At 40.7% G+C, this 21,107-nt stretch overlaps 1 protein-coding gene across 7 annotated transcripts in view; it reads left to right on the forward strand.

Moving 5' to 3' along the window:
- Positions 1–21,107, forward strand: part of KCNIP4 (potassium voltage-gated channel interacting protein 4) — a 1,015,463-nt gene that overhangs the window by 788,046 nt on the left and 206,310 nt on the right. The window contains exon 1 of one of the 7 annotated variants that reach the window (XM_033106235.1): positions 16,847–17,375. The exons of 5 other annotated variants lie outside the window; for them this stretch is intronic. In XM_033106235.1, coding sequence (XP_032962126.1) covers positions 17,264–17,375 — 112 coding nt within the window. In that variant the 5' untranslated portion in view covers positions 16,847–17,263. Of the gene's footprint in view, positions 1–16,846; positions 17,376–21,107 lie in introns of those variants that run through there. One more of the 7 variants, XM_033106236.1, reaches the window with a different exon arrangement.

The raw sequence follows: 21,107 nt of genomic DNA on the forward strand, positions 1-21,107 counted from the left end.
CCCCTATACCCTCTCCTTTCTTATGTAATCGATCACTAAGTCCCAGGCATTTTACCACTCAAAAATCTTTTGAATTTTCTCTTTCTGCTTTATTGCGAGTAGAATTGACCATGCACAGGTTCCACCTCCTTTTGCCTGGAATATAGTCTTGGATTCCCCTACCTTCCTCCTTCTCCCCACCCCTTAAGTTGATATTTCATAGTCCACACTGTAGCCAGAGGGCACTAAGATGCTAATCGAACCATGCAATTCTCCTGTATAAATTCTTTAGTGGCTCTTTATGAATCTCAAATGCCTCAGAATGACATATTGAACCCTCCATGACCTGGCCACCCTCTATCTCTCCAGCCTCGTTTCCAACTGCTTCCTGAGTTTCACTTTTTAATTTTTAGAACTATGGAATTTTCTAACGGTTTCCCAAACACATCATTTGGTTCCAGAACTCCGTACCTTTGCTTAAGCTGTTGCCTCTGCACAGAATTAGGATCCTAAATGTATTAGCTTGAATAATCCTCGCTTATCTTTTAAGACTCTGTTGTACCACATCTTCCTTATCACCCTCCCTTGGATGTGGATGTGTAGATATATGTTTGCTCCTAAAGAAAAGGAGTATTTAGTTTGATATAATAAAACAATTAGAAATAGCACCAACTCAGGTGGGCAGTAGGATACATTCTGTTCACTTCTCTGACACTAACCAGCTATGCAACCTTGGGCAGATCTGTTGACTCCTCTCGTTCTAAATTTCCTTTTGCCTGTAATGACCTCTTTAAGCTAGAAGCTTTTTAAAGTTCTCTCTGTTTCATTTTCTGCCTCTTTTCACCAGGGACTAAACATCTCCGAGCTGTCAATAAATCAGCAGTTTAGTACAACTACAAGCATTGTTTATCGATCACTCTTAAGGTAAAGTGGCTTTTATGTGAAGTCAATATATGTGTTAAACGTATTCAAAGTAATTGCCTTATAGAGTTAAAGGAAATAAATGGTTGGGTCTGCCTGGCCCCACCTCCTGAACTGCAGGGGTTTTTAGTTTTTCCTTCTCTTGAGGAAAGACACCAGGTCTGAGAAGGCAGACCTTAGCAGAGGGGAAAGAGCATGGGTTTTTGAAGTCAGGTCTGGATTCAGATTCAAAAACTTGTCATTTACTTCCTTTGTGACATTGGGGAAGTTACATAACTTCTCTAGTTTTTCTCAGTACTAAATTCAAAAAAATTACTACCAGAGGACAGTAATAGGTCAAACATATGTCTAACTCTTGACAAAGCGCTTGTTAAACAGGAGGTGTTCAGTTATCATCGTCATCACCATCATCATCGCACTCTCTAGAAGACACCGCCAGTCCGGTCATGACAGCAGAATCTTGCATTACATGGGGGACATCATACCGGCAGCAAGTAACAACCATAAGATGTTCTGATGATAGGTGAAGAGGTGACTCAAAAATATTAATTCAATTCCTCTACAAATAAGGGACATGAAAACCAGAGAGGTTAAGTGATTTATCTAAAAATAGTTCTCTATTGAGTGATACTACTTCAAGCCTTGAACCCCCTTCTCTGTGTCCAACTTTAAGTCCGTCTCTTTAGTTTGTGCTTCTCAGACTTTAGCTTGCATCACAGTCACCCAGAGAGCTTGTAAAACACAGGTCATTGCACCCACCCCAGAGATTCTGATTTAGTAGATATGGAGTGGGCCCAATAATTTGCATTTTTAACAAACTCCCAGGTAACGCTAAGGCTGCACTTTGAGGAGCATTCTCATAGACAACTCTGTTCTGAATTGGCTAGGAGGAGGTACTAGCTTTCTTAAACACATCTCACTCTCAGGAAGTGACAAAGAGAGAAAGATGAGGCTATAGGCCTTGATTGTCCCTTCCCTGCCAGGTTTCATATGGGATAAAACACCACCAATGAATGGAGGATGAGCTGTTCTCCCATTCTTGCATTTTCCTACTACACTGTCAGACAAGGAGCACTAGATTTCAGAAAAATATACTCTCCAGATTTATTTTATAAAAATCACAGTTTGTTTTGGCTGACGTGTTTATAGTCGTATTTGGAACTTGCAGATGTACCTGGAAATCTGCCGTGTCTGTGATGAGAAATTGGCTGTGGGGCTCATCATTTACTTCTGTGCATCTTTTGCATTTCAGCGGTGGGAGAAAACACAACAGGAGCGAATGCTGTCTGGAAGGAGGATACACAGAATGCACTGAGGAACTGTTCCTTGCCCTCTATTTATCTCCTCTGAGAGGAGGGAAATAGATTACAGCCCCAAAGTTCATTTGTTAAGTAGGCAGTTTAGCACTCCTGGCTCATATTTCCATAGAAACAATCATGCTCTTTGGTCTGCATTCTGCATTACAAAGGGTTTTAATGAACTTAACCTGGAAACCAAATTACCATTTGTAAAACGATTTCTAAGGAAAAATGTCTTCTGCTTTGTGGCTAGAAGGAAAGAGTGATTCAGAGGACAAACAAGCAGTATTTCTTGGAGAAAGAGGTATTGTAGCAGGGATTAGGTTTGATTTCAGTGTCAACAAATTCTACACTTTAAACCTCTCTCTGTTTCATTTTCTGCTAAGAGCTGATAATATACTGTACACCTCAGAGAGTCCTCGTGACAGTTAAATGGGATAATATATACTGCTACCGTATCTCCCCTAATCTCGAACAAAGTAGGCACCCAATAAATTACCTTTGTTGTTTCTTAAGGAACATGAGTTCTCTGACTTCAGTTTCTTCACTTCCATCCATTTTTTCACCCACAGAGTCACTGAAGAGGCATGAAACAGGAGGAAGGATGACACTTGAAATTCCAGCTTCCTTAATTACACAGAGCAATTCCACTGGCCTAACTCAATTTCAAAATTTATATGGGTTTTAAATGAATCTTGGAACTCAAAACAAACAAAAAAACAAACAAAGACATTGAGAAGGCTTCATTTTAGGACCCACCTTGGAAGGCAGATGAAGGGCTCTTTGATCATCACTCAAACTGTTTTGGGCCTTTTTGCTTGTGACGTTTTCATTTTCCTCATAAGCAATTTATGAAACAACTTCATAGTGTTTTCTCCTAGAGGAAAGCTGGAATTTTATCCCTATGTATGAGTATTTACATTTATATTCCATTTAAATACAAAATATTTAAGGATCATGTATATATATCTATTTGTGTTAATTAAGGGGAAAACCATGTGTGCTCATGAATGTGAATGTCTGCTGCTTTAAATAGATATTTTGACAACATTCACCAACTCATTATCTAGAACCTACTGCATTTCCCATCCCCTCAGTGTTGAGGGTTATGAATGAAGTGGTCAAAAATCCTGCCAAATGGCATTTAGAGTCAAGGGGAGAAAACAAGATCCATGAAGAAAATATACAGTCTATATGATCACTGCCAAAAAGAATAAAAGTGTTTAGAAGGAGTGAGGGAAAATTGGGAGCAGAAGGTCATTTCGAATAGTGCAACCTTCCAGGCTAACTAAGGTGATAATAAAATACTGACCTGACATGTCAAGGAAGAGAGTCACGTAGAAACCTGAGTAAAGATGGATGCAGGGAGAGGAAAGTACAAATGCAAAGGTTCTGAGGCAGGAGCATGCCTGGAATGATCAAGGCACTTGAGGAGACAGACCACGTGGCTAGAGTGAGGGATTAAGGGGGGATTAATGAGAGATGAGGCCAGAAATTAATCATGAAAGACTCGTACTCCATTTAAAAGGGGTTTTTACTTTTTACATTCGGAACAATGAGAGCTGTTAGAAGGTTTTGAGCTGAGGAGTCACTTGGTTGGACCTGTGTTTTAAAAGGTTTACTCTGGCTGCTCTTTCTTGAGAATAGAATCTGGGAAGACAAGGGTAGAAGCTAAGCGGTAGCTTAGGAGGGAAGGCAAGAAGAAGATGATGGCTTGGATCAGGGGCGTGACAGTGAGAGCTGAGAATTGGTCAAATTCTGAATAGTCTTTAAAGAAGAGCCAAATGAATTTGCTAATGATGTTTGTGGTAACTGGAGAGCTTCTTCTTGGCATTATGAGAATGGATAACATACACCTACCTGGAGAATTTACCATTCAGAGACTGCTTAGAATGGGGAGAGTCTGCTTAGCAAAAGCATGTGATTTTAAGTGGCCAAAACCAAATGTTCACATGCCACTAACACTGAATTCTTTTTTTCCCCCATTCCTTGATAATGGTTGGGTATTCTGACAGTGGGGATGAATGCTCCGGGAAGATTAAGTTGCTCATTCTAGCAAATTCGAATTTGTGATGGGCACCTCATCGCTGACTGGTATATTGTGCAGTCACTAAACTTACTGCTTCTTGTTTCAAACCTGCGTGCTTCAATTTGTTAGTTCTTTACAATATAATTAATTTTAAAAATAATCTCAGCTTTCAATCAAAGAGGATAAATGCTTTTTTCTGGAAACTTGAACATCATCCAGGACTCTTTCCCTCTCTAGCTTTCAGGGTTAATTGCTTTCAAGTGTGCGGAGATTCCATTGCATCTGTACCTCTCACATCCATCCAAGTCTCTCCAGCTAGCAGGCCACATTCCTAACTTATCTCTCACATGGATTTCTGGAACAGCCTCTTAATTAGTTTCTTTGCCTATAGTTCAGCCACACTCACCTCCCAATCAATTCTCTACACAGTAGCCACAGTGACCTTTCTAAAGTTCCAAATTCAATGCTGTTGTGCTTCTCCTTACATCATTCATCGGTTCCCCAGTGCTCTAAAGATTTAAAAAAAAAAAAAAAAATGAAAAAACTCCTTCAGCATGTTTAAAGAGCCTTTGTGATCTGGGTCCTGCCTACCTTAGAAGCCCTGTATCTTGAAATACAATTTATTGTCGTCCAATTCAACTGCACTGTGTTGTTCCTACCCCAAATTCACTCAGGGCTCTGAGCTCTTGCCCATGGCTAAGATGTCGTACCTATTATTCCCTCTACTGGGGACACGTTTTCCCCATCTCTGTCTGACTTTGCTCATCCTTAAGATCTCAGCTCAGATGATATTTTTTTTTTCTAGCAAACCTGTCCAGTTTCAAGTGTGGGTTAAATATTCATCTAATGAGCTCCCATGATGAATCACCATTGATCTCACTGCAATATTTAGTGACTGCCTTCTTTCTTCTCTGCATTCCCCATTGGACTGTAGGTTCTGAGAGAGCAGGGGTAGGCTTCCTTCTACATATGGTTTCCCCAGCACGTCTGTCAAAGTTGGGCACCATTGGATGCTCAGTGATTCTCACAGAATTGTCTTGGATTGAATGAATGCTCAGTGATACTTATAGAAGTGCCTTGGATTGAATGGAATACTTAGGGGAGAGGGGAAAGTCCCTTAAAAGTCCCTTTAAGTATTGCCTTACCCCTTTTACCTCTACACCTCAGTCTTCTGCCATGTACTCACAAACTACACCCCTCCCAATGCACAGACATAAGCACACACTTGCACCTTCACCGGCCCAAAACTAATTGGTGCTAGGACCATACTTTAACTTGGAGAATGGCCGGGTTTCTTCATTTAACACAATAGTCAATCCTCTCCTTGCAACTCTTTTCTCTTAATGCCCCCCAAAATATTACTTTCTAAGGTCTCCTTAAATCTCTCTCAACTTGCTCTGGTACACTTGGCTCCTCTTGCTCCTAGAATGTTGATTCCTTGCTCTTGTTTCTCTGTCTCTGCACATCTCTTTTCTGAAGTGACTTTGTCACTTCAACTATCACCTTCTTATGGAGAAATCCCAGGTTTTTATCTCCAGCTCTGGCCTCTCTCCCAAGGTCTAACTTTATATTTTAAGTTATGAATTAAGCATCTCTACTTGGGTTCCCTGCTTGGGTTACTCAACTCTGTCAGAATTTCAGTTATCTTCACCTCCCTACATGTTCCATCCCCAAGTTCACTCCTGGATGACTTGGAGAGGCTGTTAGGACCCTCAAGAGTTTCCTGTCTCCTAAAAGGACCACACACCATTGAGTGAGTCCCCATTGCTCTTCAGTCTTAGGTGACCTGCCTCCTGGCTATAACTGATTGACCCAAGGTGGGCCAAGCAGGATCAGGATCCCCCTTTGTGAAGTGTGAAATTTGGAGATGGATAGATGCCATGGTCAAGAGTGCCCAAATATGAGACATCTTAAGGGCAGCCCTCTCCTTTGATGCCTCCTGCCCTTGGTCTCTGTTTTGCACTCTTCTGCCAGGTTCACCTCTCCATCTTTGCTAGTGTCTCTGCCCGTCCCTTTCTGCCCATTGCTATGACCTCTTGTTTAGACCTTGCAGTAGCCTACTCACTGGTCTTCCTGTCTGTGGTTTCTTTTCTCTTTTCTTTCATTACTGTGCTTTTGCTTTTATTGTTACCAGATCAAGCAAACAGGACACTATGATCATGTCACTGCACTGCCCGTAAACCTTTATTAGATCCTCATCATTCAACTTTCTTATGGATGAATACCTGTGACTCTTCATAGTCTGCCCTCCCTAATTCCCAGTCTGGTGAATTCTCACTGTACTAGAGGTTGAAGTGACGTGCTAATCTCTGATTATGACCATTGCTGAGCCAATTCACGTGATTCCAAATGTGTGTGAGGAAAGAACCCGGTCATATGCCACTCATTCATTCATTCGTTCATTCATTCATTCGTTCATTCATTCATTCATTCAACAAGTAGTTATGAAAAGCCTGTAATTACCAAGCACCATTCTAAATGGTAGAGATAATGTGACAAATAAGATTAGTAACAGGCCTTACTGGGAACGTTGTATACAAGTAGAAAGAGATAAGAAATGAATGGACTAACAAACACCTAAAGAAAAATAAGTTCAGAGAGAGTAGTGAGTGCTGTGGAGAAAATAAAGCACAGCGATTTTGTAGACTAATGGGCAATAGTGACAGGAGACGTGGAATATTTCTAATGGAGCCCTCTCTGAGAAGATTGCATGTGAGCCTAAAATTCAGGGATGAGAGAAAGCCAGAAATAAGAAGGAAACATCCTGGAAGGAAAGAGCATTCCACAGAGACAGATCAAGAAGCCCGAAGACTTTAGGCAGGGATAATCTTGATTCATTCAAAGAATTGAAAAACGGAGTGAGGATAGAACTGTGGCTTTAGAGGTTAGTGCAGGAGGATTGGAGGATGAAAATGGTCACAGCTGAGATCAAAGAAAGGCCAAAATGTGGTGAAGAGTTTAAATGTTATCCCCAATGTAATCAACAGCTACTGGAAGGCCATAAAGCAGGGAAGTTATATGAAAAATATACTCTTTAATCTATACAGATTAATATAAATTCATTTAAACTTTATGTAAAGATTAATGCTCTGTAAACAAAAGACTGCAGAGGTGTGAGAGCAAAAGCAGGAAATCAGATGGGTGTGTGTCACATGGTAGCTTGAGTCTAAAGCTACGTAAGCAGAGTAAGTGAGAATTAGAGAGAGGTGGTATTTTCAAGGTGGAGCCAACAGGATTCTCTAGTTGGGTTGCATTGAGGGGTCTTGCATATTTCAACACATAGTAGACACCCAATAAATGTTGATTGACTTGCTGAAGAAATGATTGGACCACTATTCTTGGTCAAACACAAACTGCATGGATCATTCCAGATGGACCACAGCCCTTCTACTTCCCTGCTCCCCTCTCTCCTCTGAGCTCCCGCTGCACTTCAAATACACTTTTCCAAGGACGCTTATATTCTTCCTTGGATTGAGCGATTTATATGAATTCTTTGTCTCCCTTCCTACACTGTAAGCTTCTTCACGGTATGCATCCCTCAGCGTCCTTGCATATTTTTTGCAAGGCAAATAAGTGGTGTCAACTTTCTTGAAGAAAGAATGAAGAAATGCACAAATGAAGTGAGATGGAGATAACGTGAAGGTCAACGTCCTCAGTTATTATTCTTATTTTTTTAATTAAAGTTTATTGGGGTGACAATGGTTACTAAAGTTATACAGGTTTCGGGGGTACAATTCTGTAATATTAACACATCATCTACATATCACACTGTATGTTCACCACGCAGAGTCAGTTCTCCTTTCGTCACCATATATTTGATTCCATTTACCCTCATCTCCCACCCTTTTCCCCCCTAAGTTAAAGAAACGATTACTGAGCTGCAGCATCTGAAATCTAAGGATCTTTCCAGATAGATTGAACAATTTCACAGCTCAGTTAGTTTAGGCTCTGCCTCAGTTGGAAGCCCAGGACTAACTGAGTGACTAAGAATGGCTGTGTTTCAAAGAAGCGAGCCCTGCGAGGCAGTGGGAGGCCGGAAGTGTGAACGAGGACAGGTTCTCCTGGCTTGCTTGGTCACATAGCAGGAAAAGTAGTTAAGTGTCTTAACCATTTTGAACTGCAATTTCTTATTTGTCAAATGGATATGGTAACAGAGGTACCTCGGAGATGGCTTATGAAGAAAATAATAATAATTACTCCTGCAACCAGAGGACTCGTTTTGTGCTCTGCCATGCCCTAAATGCTTTAACTGTACTCTGTACTAACCCATTTATTGCTCCTGACAATGCTGGGAGGTACACGCTTTTACTATCCTCATTTTATAAATCACTGATACAAAGCACTTACCCCAGCACCCGACACAAACCATTCTGTAAGTTTCAGAGAAGAAAAACAAGCTGGATATGGAGCCAGAACACTTGGTTTTAAAACCCAGTTTTGCTGCTGTTCTTGGCCTTGGATAAGGCAATGTCTCATAACCTCAATTTCCTCATTTAAAACAAATATATAAATGAGACAGCCAGTGAGAGGGCAAATACACATTAAATTACAACAAAATCCTGCATAAACGTAGATATTTGGAAAGTGCTAGTGTTGATTTTTAACTCAAGTGCATAAGACACCAGTCCATTGAAACAGTGTTCTTTGGAGACAGCAGCATATGGATCTTCAAAGGAGAAAGACTCTCATTTTCACAGTTTTGTTACTGCCCTGAACAGTCTTTCTGAAAGTCATGGTCTGTGACTTTCTCATGTTCGGAGGATTGACTACTTGAAGTAGAAAACGAAAACCTTAGTAGCTGAAGATCTCAGTTCATTTCTAGTCTTATCCATCCCAAGGATGTCCGGGCCAGTTAATTAGAGCATGCCAGGTGAGTGCTCTTCCACAGCTGATAATGGAAGCACCTCCTCCTCCATTATCTCTTGTGATCCTCCCGGAAATTCTGTAAAGAGGAACATTGTCCCGATTCTGTCGACTCCAGGGTTGTATCTCCTGTAACTCCTAATTTAGTCTTGGATTCACAGGGAATCCCTTCTCCGTACCTAATTGCTTCTGACCACTAAAATGAAAGTAGAGTGTTCCTCAATCTGCTCATTAGCCTGTATCTTCTGAATTGTTTGATGTTCCTTTTGCATATTTTAAAATGTACTCTCTTCAGCATTCTTAGTGAACATTGGAAGTTCAGAGATAAGAAGCCTAATTAAAGTTGCCCTTCCCTTCTCCAAAACAAGGTACACACACACACACACACACACACACACACACACACACACACTCTCACTCATGCAAACATGTATCTCAAGTGGCTTACTCTGGATGAAGTACATTCTATCTTTGTGGGTTTCAGATTAGGGTTAGCTTTTCTTATTTAAAGGAGTGTATACTGTTAAAAGCAAATCATATATTACAACTGCATGGTATGCAGAATAATGGCCCCTGCCAAGACATCTATATCTTACTCCCCAGAGCCAGTGGAAACACTAGGTGACGTGGAAAGGGTGATTAGCATTGCAGATGTAATTAATGTTGCTACTCAGCTGACCTTAAAATAGGAAGATTATCCTAGATTATCCAGGCAGACCAGATGTAATCACCAGGAGAAGTGAAGGAGAACGGCAGAAGAGGTAGGTTCAGAATGATGCTGCCTGAGAAAGACTCAACTGGCTACTGCTGGCATTGAAGATGGAGGTGGCCCTAGCCAAGGAATACGGGCAGGTTCTAGAACCCAGAAAAGGCAAGGAAACAGATTCTTTCCTAAGCCTCCTAAAGGAACACAGCCCTGCGGACACCTTGATTTTAGCCCAATGAGAAGCATTTCTCCAGGGCTGTAAGATAATACATTCTGTTGTTTTAAGCATCAGCTTTGTGGTAATTTGTTACAGCAGCAATAAGAAACCAATACAAACTGATTTTGGCACTACAATAATAGGAGTATAATGATAGAAGACATGTAATCTCCCGCAGTAGTCAGTCAAACTAAAATGCTGACCGACTATAAGTTCTGGGAACATGTAATTCTAGGAAGAAACATTATTCACTTTCCAGCTCTCCAGTCCTCTGGTTTTGGAAATGAAAGAAATGATCCCAGTGATAAGGTGTGTGTGTGTGTGTGTGTGTGTGTGTGTGTGTGTGTGGTGTTTAAATCAAGGACCATTTAAGCTTTACAAAAACAAATTCTGGAATCTGGTGCCTGAGAAAGGATTAAGGCAGGAGAGAGAGAGAGAGAGAGAGAGAGAGAGAGAGAGAGAGAGAGAGAGAGAGAGAGAGAGAGAGAGAGATTGAGAAAGAAAGAGAGAAGGAACGAGCAAAGGAGGGAGGAAGAGAGGAAAAATGAAGAAAGGCAGAATAAACAAGGGGGCTTTGAACCTGTTCTCAGAGAATGATCTTGAGAACCCTACACACAGTTTTTCCATATAGTCCGTATGACTCTTTATGCACAACATGACCCAGAAAAATCATTCAGAGTCATCAGAGATTGGAATGAATTTAAATCTAGACCCCTTGGGCTCTCTTCCCCAGAGTTCTGCTGTGGGACGTGAAATGAGCCAATGCTCTGAGAACACCCAAGTCACCTATGTGAACTTTGCGCCTAAGAACTGAGAGACCCAAGCTGGTGGAGTGATAAATCCATGGCAGCAGGGCCCTGGCCACGTGAACAGGCAGGCATCACCACTAGGCCCAGGAACAGACACTGAGGGCAGGGCCCCAGGCCCAGCTATAGCTAGTGTAACATCTATGGAAATGCTATTTGTCACACTTTTAAAACCACCTGCTCTATTCCCAAGGTCATTTAAAGCTACTGCTGGGAAAGTAAAACTGAAGAGCGACTCTGTGTCTAGTTAAAAGGGCCCCAGACATGGATGGACCAGGGAAATAGAACATATTCCCAGAAAAATAACATTTTGCTTGTCCCTTTCCTACAGCATTTTTAATTCCTATTTTACATCTTGTCTCCCTGGAAGTCTCCGAGAATCCCACAAGCAGAAAACAGACCAAATTCAGCTCATGTCTGACATGGACGATTCCTTGTCTCTTCTCTCTCTCATTTCTCCCTACCCCTTTCCTTCCTCTCTTTTCTCCTGATTTCAATTTTCCTCCTAACTCCTCTACTCTCCTGAGCCCCTCCCCTTATCTCATTTCTCTTTCTGTTCCTCTTCCACCTCGCTCCCAGGAAAGAACTTGGTACTAAACATGTACATTTCAGTAGAGGTTAAGGCCGCACTCCATTCTACCTTCTGGATTCTATTTGCACTTTACAATGTGATTCTCTTTATTTAATGAGGCTACAATAAAAATAAAACAAAACAAAAATACTGATATTTATATATATGCCTCCCCAGGGATGTAAGGACGCTGGCTCTTGAGTGAGAATTGTTGAGGTTAAATCCCAACTCCTTGCCTTCTGGCATGTAACAGTCGAGGAGGAAATCAGTGCTTGGAGGCCTGCAAATTAGACTAGCAAAAGACAGATTAACAGGAGAAAAGGCATAACCATTTTTATTAACATTTACGTGCATGAAAGTTCAGAGAAATGAGTGAAACGCAAAGAAGCAGGTGCTGGGGCTTATATACCATTTTAACAAAAGAAAAAGAGTTTGAATTTCAAGGGATGATAGGGAATTATAGGGAAATTATAGGGAAGTGACTAGGAAATATATGGGGGAAACTAATAGAAGATAAAGCTTATTTTACTTAGGGTTGTTTATGCAGACTTATCTCGCTGCTGGCTCTCTGTCTCTGATGATAAGAGTTACTCTCTGATTTCTAGCTCAGGGGTGTGGGGGTAGGGCCGCTTCAAAAAGGGAAATGTATGCGCTGCTTTTCGGTAGATAAGAGGAGAGCAGAGAACTCTTCTTGCAGCTGCTGATTCTCAATTACTTTTAGCTCAGAACAGTCCTTATGCCAAAATGGCATATTTTGGAGTGGGATATTCTGATCCCTTTCACAGTTTGGGGCAAGTTACTTAAGATATGCATTTCAGTGTCCTCATCTGCAAAAGGAGGTTAATAATATTACCTATCCTAGTCTATCAAGATGTTCTGATGACTCAATGAGATCATTTATGTAATGCACACAATACACTATCACATAGTAGGGGCTTAAAATGATCGTGATTCTAATTATAATATAATAAGGAAAAGAGTGATCATTTTTATTATCCTTCATAATCACTGCCCTAAAGTCAGCTCATTTTAGTAGTACGTAACGGATACTTGTTTTATAAAGAGGGCCCATGAAAAGGATTGTGACGTGACAGCTAAAGTTATCTGTCACATTGAATTGTTGAACCTGAGAACCCACTCAGTTCAGGCCAGAAAGGCCAGATGGAAAAAAAATTAGAGCTGGCAAAAAAAAGTCATAAGTTATAGGTAAAGGTTATATTCTTATGATCATTTTCTAGTTGCATTTCCAAATAATCTGCTACTGTGTTTATATTAAGATTATGTGCTTCACATGCTTTGATCACAAAATACATGAGAACTCTGTTCAAGATAGCTTAGTGCAACATTGCTGGAAGTTTCTTAAAGTGGAAGGTATTCCCCCACCATCACCATCACAGTATGGATTCAATAGGACACTCGAAACAGAAAGCTGGATGCTGAATTGTTTAATGGACGACCAAGTACTGTATATATTTTAAAGACATCCATTCTGGATGCTTTTACGAATCTTTAAGAATGAGCCCTGAAGCAAAGTGAGATTGTCACGTTCGAGTGGAAAGCTTGTCTGGAGTACATTCAGGGATCTTTCCAAGTAAGTAAGAAACCCCAAGATACAGGGATGTGATATATTTTAGGGAAGAAGTAAGGGTTGGGGGCAGACTAGAGGACACCAAAGGGTAAGGAAATCCTAAACTTAGAAGATACGCTAAAGGTCATACACCAACCTTATCCTCATGTTATTAAAAAAAAAAAAAAAAAAACTAATTTGGGCTTTTCTCTTCAATGGAACCTTCTAGATGATGCCAACCACATTGATGTCTTGCAGCTCTTAACTCCTATTGACTGAGAGTAGAAAATATTTCTTTTGGACCTTAACTTTTTTAACTTCTTAGTTTATCATCTTGATTTCTCTGTTGTTAACAAATCAGGAATCATGAAGAGCTAGGGGATTCAAATCAACTTTCTTACTTCCCAAATCCTTTGACCTGAATAAGTCAATTCTCTGCACCTCACTTTTAAGTAACTGTAAAACAAAACGATTGGATTATTTGAACTTTAAATGACTTCTAAAGGTTTATACAAATAGAAACACTCTTGAATTTAAACTTAACTAGTTTCTATATGCATTGTCTTTCTAGCTATATTTTTGAAGAGATAACATATAGGTAGGCAAATCTATCTAACTTTAACTGTTTTTTCTTAACTTTATTAGTTAATGTGTGGACAAATTTTAGAATAGTGTCAGACACTTATAATTTCTCCATAAATGTTAACAGATATAAATCCTGGTTGTGCCCCTTATTGAAGGTGACTTTGTGAAAATAACAATCTCAATGACTCTTTGTTTTTATTTTTCTTTGAAATAGAGTTAATAATATCTAACTGGGTTGGGATAAGATTAAATGAATTTATACGTGTAAAGTGCACAGTATAGTGCCTGGCTTAGAGTAAGTGGGTGAGCAATGTTACCTCTTTGGTATTCCTTTCCTTTGGTATGAAAGATAAAACTTTGCTGGACACCCCTTATGATGTAAGGAAAGGTGTGATCCTGGGAATGACAAAAGAAAGCGGTGGGTAGAGGGGTGGGGGTGGAAGGGTGGGGGTGGTAGATGAGGGTAAAAGGGATCAAACATACAGTGATGGAAGGAGAACTGACTCTGGGCTGGTGAACACACACTGTGATATACAGATGGTGTATTGCAGATTTGTACACCTGAAACCTATGTAGCTTTACTAACAATTATCACCCCAATAAACTTTTAAAATAATAATAATAATAATAATAATAATAATAATAATAATAGGGGAAGCCTGGGCCACCAAGACTCTCAGCTAGTGAATTCTAAATTAATGTCATTGTCCTGAAGGGAAGTCCTGCCTAGAATCAACAAAATGGTATCTGTGGGGCTTCATGTGAATTTCAAGAATAGTTGGGATTTCTTTCCTGGAAAATGAGTGTGGCAATTTTAAAACACTTTGCCTAACTCTGTAAATCAAGAGATCAATTGACAAATATTTCCTGAAATCTGCTGAAGGGTATTAAGGGAGAAGAAGAATGAATTTGGGAGTCAGACTAAGGAATGTTTGACTTCTGGATCTATTACATTTTTAGCTGTCTGACCTTGGTCGAAGTCTCTTAATCTCTCTATACCTTAGTTTTTTTGCAAGTCTAATATGGTATCATATAGAATTAACAGAGACAGTTATAGTTGACTTAACCTAAATAATCTGTGTAATTTTTTTCTTTTTAACTTTTGACTTCTTATGGGTATATGTTGGCAGGAATTTCAGAGAATTTCAGAGAATTTTCAGAGAATTGTTACTGAAAACATTTATTTTCCCATCAGCTACTGAGAATTGTTTCCCCTTCACTGGTTTGCTGACACAACTGAAAACAACACATTTAGATGGACAGGTGGTTGGGCAGATTGATAGAAAGATACCTCCCATAAACGTATTGTCGAAAATGAAAAGCACCATTATAAAAGCCAACTTGGTGTTCTCAGTACATGCCTAGTGCCCAGAGAAGACAAATAGCCCTGTGGGCTGGGTTGATTAGGAGGTCTTCATGGGCAAGAGACTAAAACTAGACTAGGAGCAGGGAGGAGTGTCAGGACCAGGGAAACATCCAATAAAGTCGCTTCATCCATGTCGGCCTGGCAAAGCCTCTAAAGAGCTGGCAGTTCTGTCATAAATCCGCAACTACCATGGTGGGATTCCCCTGCTCAGCTGGTGTTCCCCTGCTCAGCTCTCCGTGTCTCAGTTAACTCTCACCTCCACCATGAGAAGGACGCAGTCACATTCTCATCTTGAACTTAGAAAACTGAGACAGAGATGGAGCTGTTTTCCCAAGGTCACACAGCAACATGTGACAGAACCAGGATGTAACCCAGGTCTACCTAGCCCAGAGCTTGTGTATGATATACTACTTCTAATGATGAAAGCTACCATTACTGATGACTACCTCCTCTGAAGTCTCCGTCCTGTTACATCACCCACATTTCCCCAGGTGGAGCTGACTTTCTCTTCTCTGCCCCCACTGTATCCGGTAAAGATATCTGTTCAAGGGCTGGTGCATTTATTGATCACCTTCTTCAGTTTCATGCCATTTCCCCTATTAACCTATAAGTGTCCAAAGGATAGGTGTGGATATTATTTACCCTCCTTCACAAAGCATAGCTCGTACTAGCAGCTTAATAAATGTTAATGCATAACTGAATGAATAATTAACGCCTATTTTCTATCAAGCGCTGTGTCCACAACTTTGGCAAATAAGTTAAAGTCTTTATGCTTCAGTTTCCTCACATACAAAATAAAGATGGTCATAGTACATACCACACAGAGCTGTGGGGATGAGTTAATTGTTGATAAATCACTCTAATATTGATGAGCACATGATCAGTGCTCAGTAAATGTTAACTATCATTATGACCACAATTCCCTTTAAATGGAGAACTTTAAATAAAAACATTAAAGTATCATAACTGCAACTTCACACAATAGAAACTGTTTTCAGAGAGGTTAAGTGTCTTGCAGAAAAACACACAGCACAGAAGTAGAAGAACCAGGAAATGCCACCACCCCCCCGGGCTCTAAGATATATGACTCATAAGCCCTTATATGTCAGCGTGTTCCAGGGGCTAGAGATCCTTCCCAGACAGGGTGCCATTTGATTCTCTCCGGCACCACGATGGGGCTGGGCTTCAGCAGAGTGGAGATAACTAGCAAAGTCATGAAGCCAGTGTGGTCCTGCAAGAGCCCAGAGTCCAGGACCACTCCTAGGCTGCTGGCCTGGTTTGGAATCAAATATGCCAGGAGATCTTTTGAGACAGCACAACCCACACCTCCCTGTTGATAATTGTCACCTAGTTTTTTGTTTAGGAACACAAACCCCAGGCTCCTTTGAATCAGATGCTAAGAGAGTTTTTAACAAGCATCCCGAGTGACTTTATCATCAGGGAAGTTTGTGAAACTTTGCTTTGGAGACAGGCTGAATGAAGCAAGACTTTAAAAGATGAGGGTGGTACTCACCCTCCAGGGGGCAGTTACTGAACATCAGTGTCTGCCTCACCCTCCATCCATGCATGTCTATAAATATAAAGACAAAATCAGTCTCCCTACTAATGCTCCCTACGTGTTAGCGAGGACCAGTAGAGTGGCAGGGGGAGGCAGCTTGGATGCTCTTGTTTCTGGAAGCCACTGACTGAATCATGGATCTTTTGCTCCTGCACTTTTCCCCTAAAAAAGCTGCCCACAGGCATCCACGTGGGGCTTTCTGAAAAGAGCTGTAGGTACCAGCCACGAAAACTGATTTTTTTCCCCTGGCATCCCAAGAGGGGGGTGAGCTCGCTCGTGGAGCAAGCTCTGGAAAGACAGAGCAGCTGCTATAGCAAAAAAGGGCCATTCGCAAGCTTCCCAGGCAGCAAACTAGCTCGCAAGACAGCGCTGCCCAGCCCCTCACTGCATTGTCAGCGCAGGAGTACCCGCCCATGCTCTCCAGGGCAAGTTTCCTGGGAGTGTCCCTTCTCTCCACGGACGACACAGCAAAGTCCCCAGTTCTCCAACAGAGGTTGCTTTCGCAGCTCTGAAGTCCAAGTACTTGCTGGCTGCAGCTCAGAGTCCTGAGGCTGCCACGCCGTGGTTGGGGGACCCCATCAGGCAAATGCCAGCAGCAGCATGAGAGGCTGGACTTCAGCCCAGGTCGGTCCTCACCCTGGGGGGCTGCTGCCTGGCCCGGTGGCGTATCTGCGAGGAGCTGCTCACTTTCCCCCCTCAGGAGTCTTTGTTCCAAGGCAGATAGTGCTTGGATTCTCTCATTAACTCCCTCCGCTCCAAAGGGGTCCGGAGGCTGGGATGCTCTGCCAGCTTGAAGGATGTTGACTCTGGAGTGGGAGTCAGAAGGACTGCAAACAGTGGGTATTGTTGTGATTATATGTGCATCTCTGAAGCTGCTTCACTTGCTGGGACTGATTGATTTTTCGCAAGGTAAAGTGGTCGCTCCCAGTCTGTGCCTTTGGTCAGGGCTGGTTCAGAACTGGATGCAGACGCTGCGGAAGTTGAGGTTTAGTACCCAAAGTAAAAGTTGTAAAATATGCATGCTTGCCTTGGAGCTGCCTAGCCCTGGACAGTTCATTTCTGTTCACCCAGATATGTGACATTGGGAGGGAAGGGATATTGTACCATTATCTTTCTATTTGAAATCTATTTGAGTTGAGGGTGATATTGTGGGTTATATATATTTCCAAGGTGGGAATTAGGACTCTCTCCTGTGGGGTGATAATACAGCGCTTTATTGTTTTTTTCTTTCTTTCTTTCTGTTTCTTTCTTTCTTTTTCTTTTTTTTTTTTTTTTTTGGCTGTCAAGTTCATGTTGGCTACCACCACACCTTAATGTCATCAGAAATTCCATCCCCTGGAGAAGTACCCTGGTTTGTGAGGGAAATATCTGCATGTGCTTTATTAGTTAGGACGTGGGGGGTGGAGCTGCGTTGTTTATTATGATAGAAAATGGGTACGCTTTTGGTTTAAAAATGAGTTACTGGATGCTTAGCAGAACTGTGTTTTGGATGCTTAATTTGCAAAAGTGTTTCTTTTACGTTTCCCAGTGAGCCAGTTGGCTCATTTGTCTCTTAAGTGGAAGCAAATACACATTGGACAGCATTGTCGCTACCAATAAATGTTTTATTCACCGAATGTAAATTTATTTGAAGCTGAGAGAGTAAAAAAAACATTGATTAACTTTGCTTTAACAATTTCAACGTGTGTGTGTACACACACACATATATTTTTCATGAAATAATTTTTCTACTGAAAAAACATACTTTGAATCATTTCAGTTTCTATCATTTGGTGTCAATTTTATATCCAAACTCTCCTTTCTTCTCAAGTGAAAGAATGGAGTTCTTGAGACACTTACTAATATTCCTCCCGGATAACAATATGATTTTTTATTGCCAAGTTATTTGTGAATATTCACTTCTCATGTCATGTGTATTTTGGAAGTTTATGGAAATATTTAAGCCTGCCCGTGCTATAATCTTTGTAACTAACTACAGGAGCTAAGACCTGCTAGCTAAGATGACATCATCCCAAACTATATCCGGTGTATAGGTTGTTTCTGGTAATATGATAATAGTGATCAGTGTATCTTATCTTCATAACGTCCTTTTTTCCTAGGAAGTGGGTTCATTGGGTTCTAACTCTTCAGATCAGTAGAAGAACATAAGTTCTTATGTAATTTTCATACCTTCTTTTAAATATTCTCAATCTCTGACAAATTCTGCTGAGGCACACATGCAAATAATATTGTAATGGGATTAAACGAAACCTCAGAAGTTAGTTTTTTCCTTTTCTCAAATGGCACAGTAACTTGATGTAATACCTGGAAGGAGTGCAATGCTTAGCAAACTTCTCCAAGTTTCACACAACAATCTGCATTATTTTAAGATTTCTGCCTCAATGCACTAATGTCGGCGGGTGTCATAATAAAGTACACATGTGATCATTTTAATTACTCTGCTTGGAATAATTTGCTTCTGTTTCCTTTTGTCACCATGTCAGTTTTGTCCTCTGATCTCGGTTGAGTCATGGTCCCCAAGTTTAGTGCACTATACTCCAGGTGGCTTGGAGTCAGAGCTAGAGGAAGAGGTCTCTAAAGGAGAATCCTCATAGAGGTATTTGAGGAAGTTCAGAGTACTATGGAATAATAGCACACAATTCTTTTCTTGCCAATGTTGAGAATGTAGGAATTTAAAGTCAAAGGTCCCAAGTTTCATATCCCTGCCTGCCATCGACTCAGCGTTTGTTCTTTAAGTTCTGTTTTATGTCACTTAAAGTTGAAGGTTTTCACATGAAAACTTCAAATTTGAGTTTCAACAATATGAAAAATAGAATTATAAACCTGACATCCCCAACTAGTGTCACAGATTTGTGAGCTAGCCTGAAACATCTTTCTTGGGATGCATATCCATATTCCTAGCCAAGTAGTATCCATATTCATATATGAATCTATATTTCTATACACATATATGTATAGAAGTACCTACATATTTATAGATATTATGTAAAATATCCAGTAAGCTGAGCAAACGTAGGACTCAATGTATAAGCTAAAATCAAGGATGCAGGTTACTATCATACTTGAGTTATAACCCCTATTTACTTGACAAATGAGTGTTTTTTATTCTGAAGTACATGTTAGAAAATGCTGGTCCAGTCCAACTTTCTCATTTTCCACAGCAGATTATTGCAACCCAGACAGGTCAACTGATTTATCAGAAGCAAACTACCTGGGAGCAGAGACAGGACCAAAACCCAGGGTACTAAATCCTATGTACTGCTTTTCCTACTGCAACACACTTTTCATTTAGCCCTCTTCCTTAATACTGGGAAAGAGAATTCATGAGAACATATATACAGAAAATTTAGCGAATTCCTGAATTCCTAAACTGTCCACGAGCACCCTGTGAGATCTCCGAAAGAAATATTGTCATAGGAAACAAGATCACATGGTAGCCACCTATTAATAATTCCTACCAGTCTTTGACCCTAGCCCAAGTGTGGACCCCAAGAGTGGCAGGTAAGCAAGCTAAGCCTGAGCACCTATAAAGTCACCATCTATGACTTCACCATAGATTACAGGTAGAATTAGAGCCAAAGCAAACGACGTGGTCTCCTGAGCTCCTTTCCTTCTAAGGGGCACTGAATTTGGACCATGTGTGGTTCATATTTACAGGTGACGAATGACCTGTGCTAGTGGAGTGCAACAATGAAACCGATAAGATCATGAGAATTCTGGCCTAGGCCCCTGTCTGTGTTTTCCCAGACTGGGGCATTGTCCGAGCAGAAACAAAACTTAGGCTCTTTGATCACCAGCCACGTGCAGAAACAAGAAAAGATGCTGCTAGAGGGCAAACCACAAAATATTAGATGATCAGGTCCTTCATGTCTTTCTACCTGCAAATGATCAAACGAGCAAAAAGGGCCATCCCGATGTAGATGGTTAAACTTGTCACTGACACTACGCTACCTAGAAAATATGGCTCAGAATCAGGCCAGGAAATTAGCCATTCTTTTTGGTGGACAAGTGATGAGGCTCAGAGCAGAAACTTGAGCTTCTTTTAGGCAACATTGAACTTGTATACTGTTCTCAGGAATCAGTGATTCTTCGCTGGCACCACTGTGGAGTATTTTCTCCAGTGTGACTCTGTGCAGAGATTAGCTTAGAAAGTACTTCTGAGTCTATTTGAATGAGACGGTCTATGGGAGCATTGTGATAAGACACTGTTACCTTGGTATTAGCATCTACAATGTCTAGTGAGAGTTAGCTACGGATAGCAAAGAGTTAAGAGAAACATTTCTGCTCCCACCTAAATTAGATTTCAATTTTGATAAAGCCCTATTTAAACAATAATTCTCTTTCAGCTGAAAATCAAGATTTAAGAAGCAAAAGCAATTTACAAAGAAGATTAAAGTGACTAATGGGATTTTAATATAATGATTAGAGGTTTTATTCATATCCACTTATTCATAAGGGGAACAAGGAACAATACACAGAAGAGTAATCTCATTATTGCATAGTTTAGCATGTACTATATGTCTGACTGAATTATAGTTGTGTGCAGGGTTCTCTGTTAGGCATTGACTGAGGAAAGTGCGAGATGAAACATTAAAGGATCGTACCCTCAGTAAGCTGCCATTCTAGTTAAGGGAAACTAAT

This window comes from Rhinolophus ferrumequinum, chromosome 5, assembly GCF_004115265.2.
Source record: "Rhinolophus ferrumequinum isolate MPI-CBG mRhiFer1 chromosome 5, mRhiFer1_v1.p, whole genome shotgun sequence".
Classification (NCBI taxonomy): domain Eukaryota; kingdom Metazoa; phylum Chordata; class Mammalia; order Chiroptera; family Rhinolophidae; genus Rhinolophus; species Rhinolophus ferrumequinum.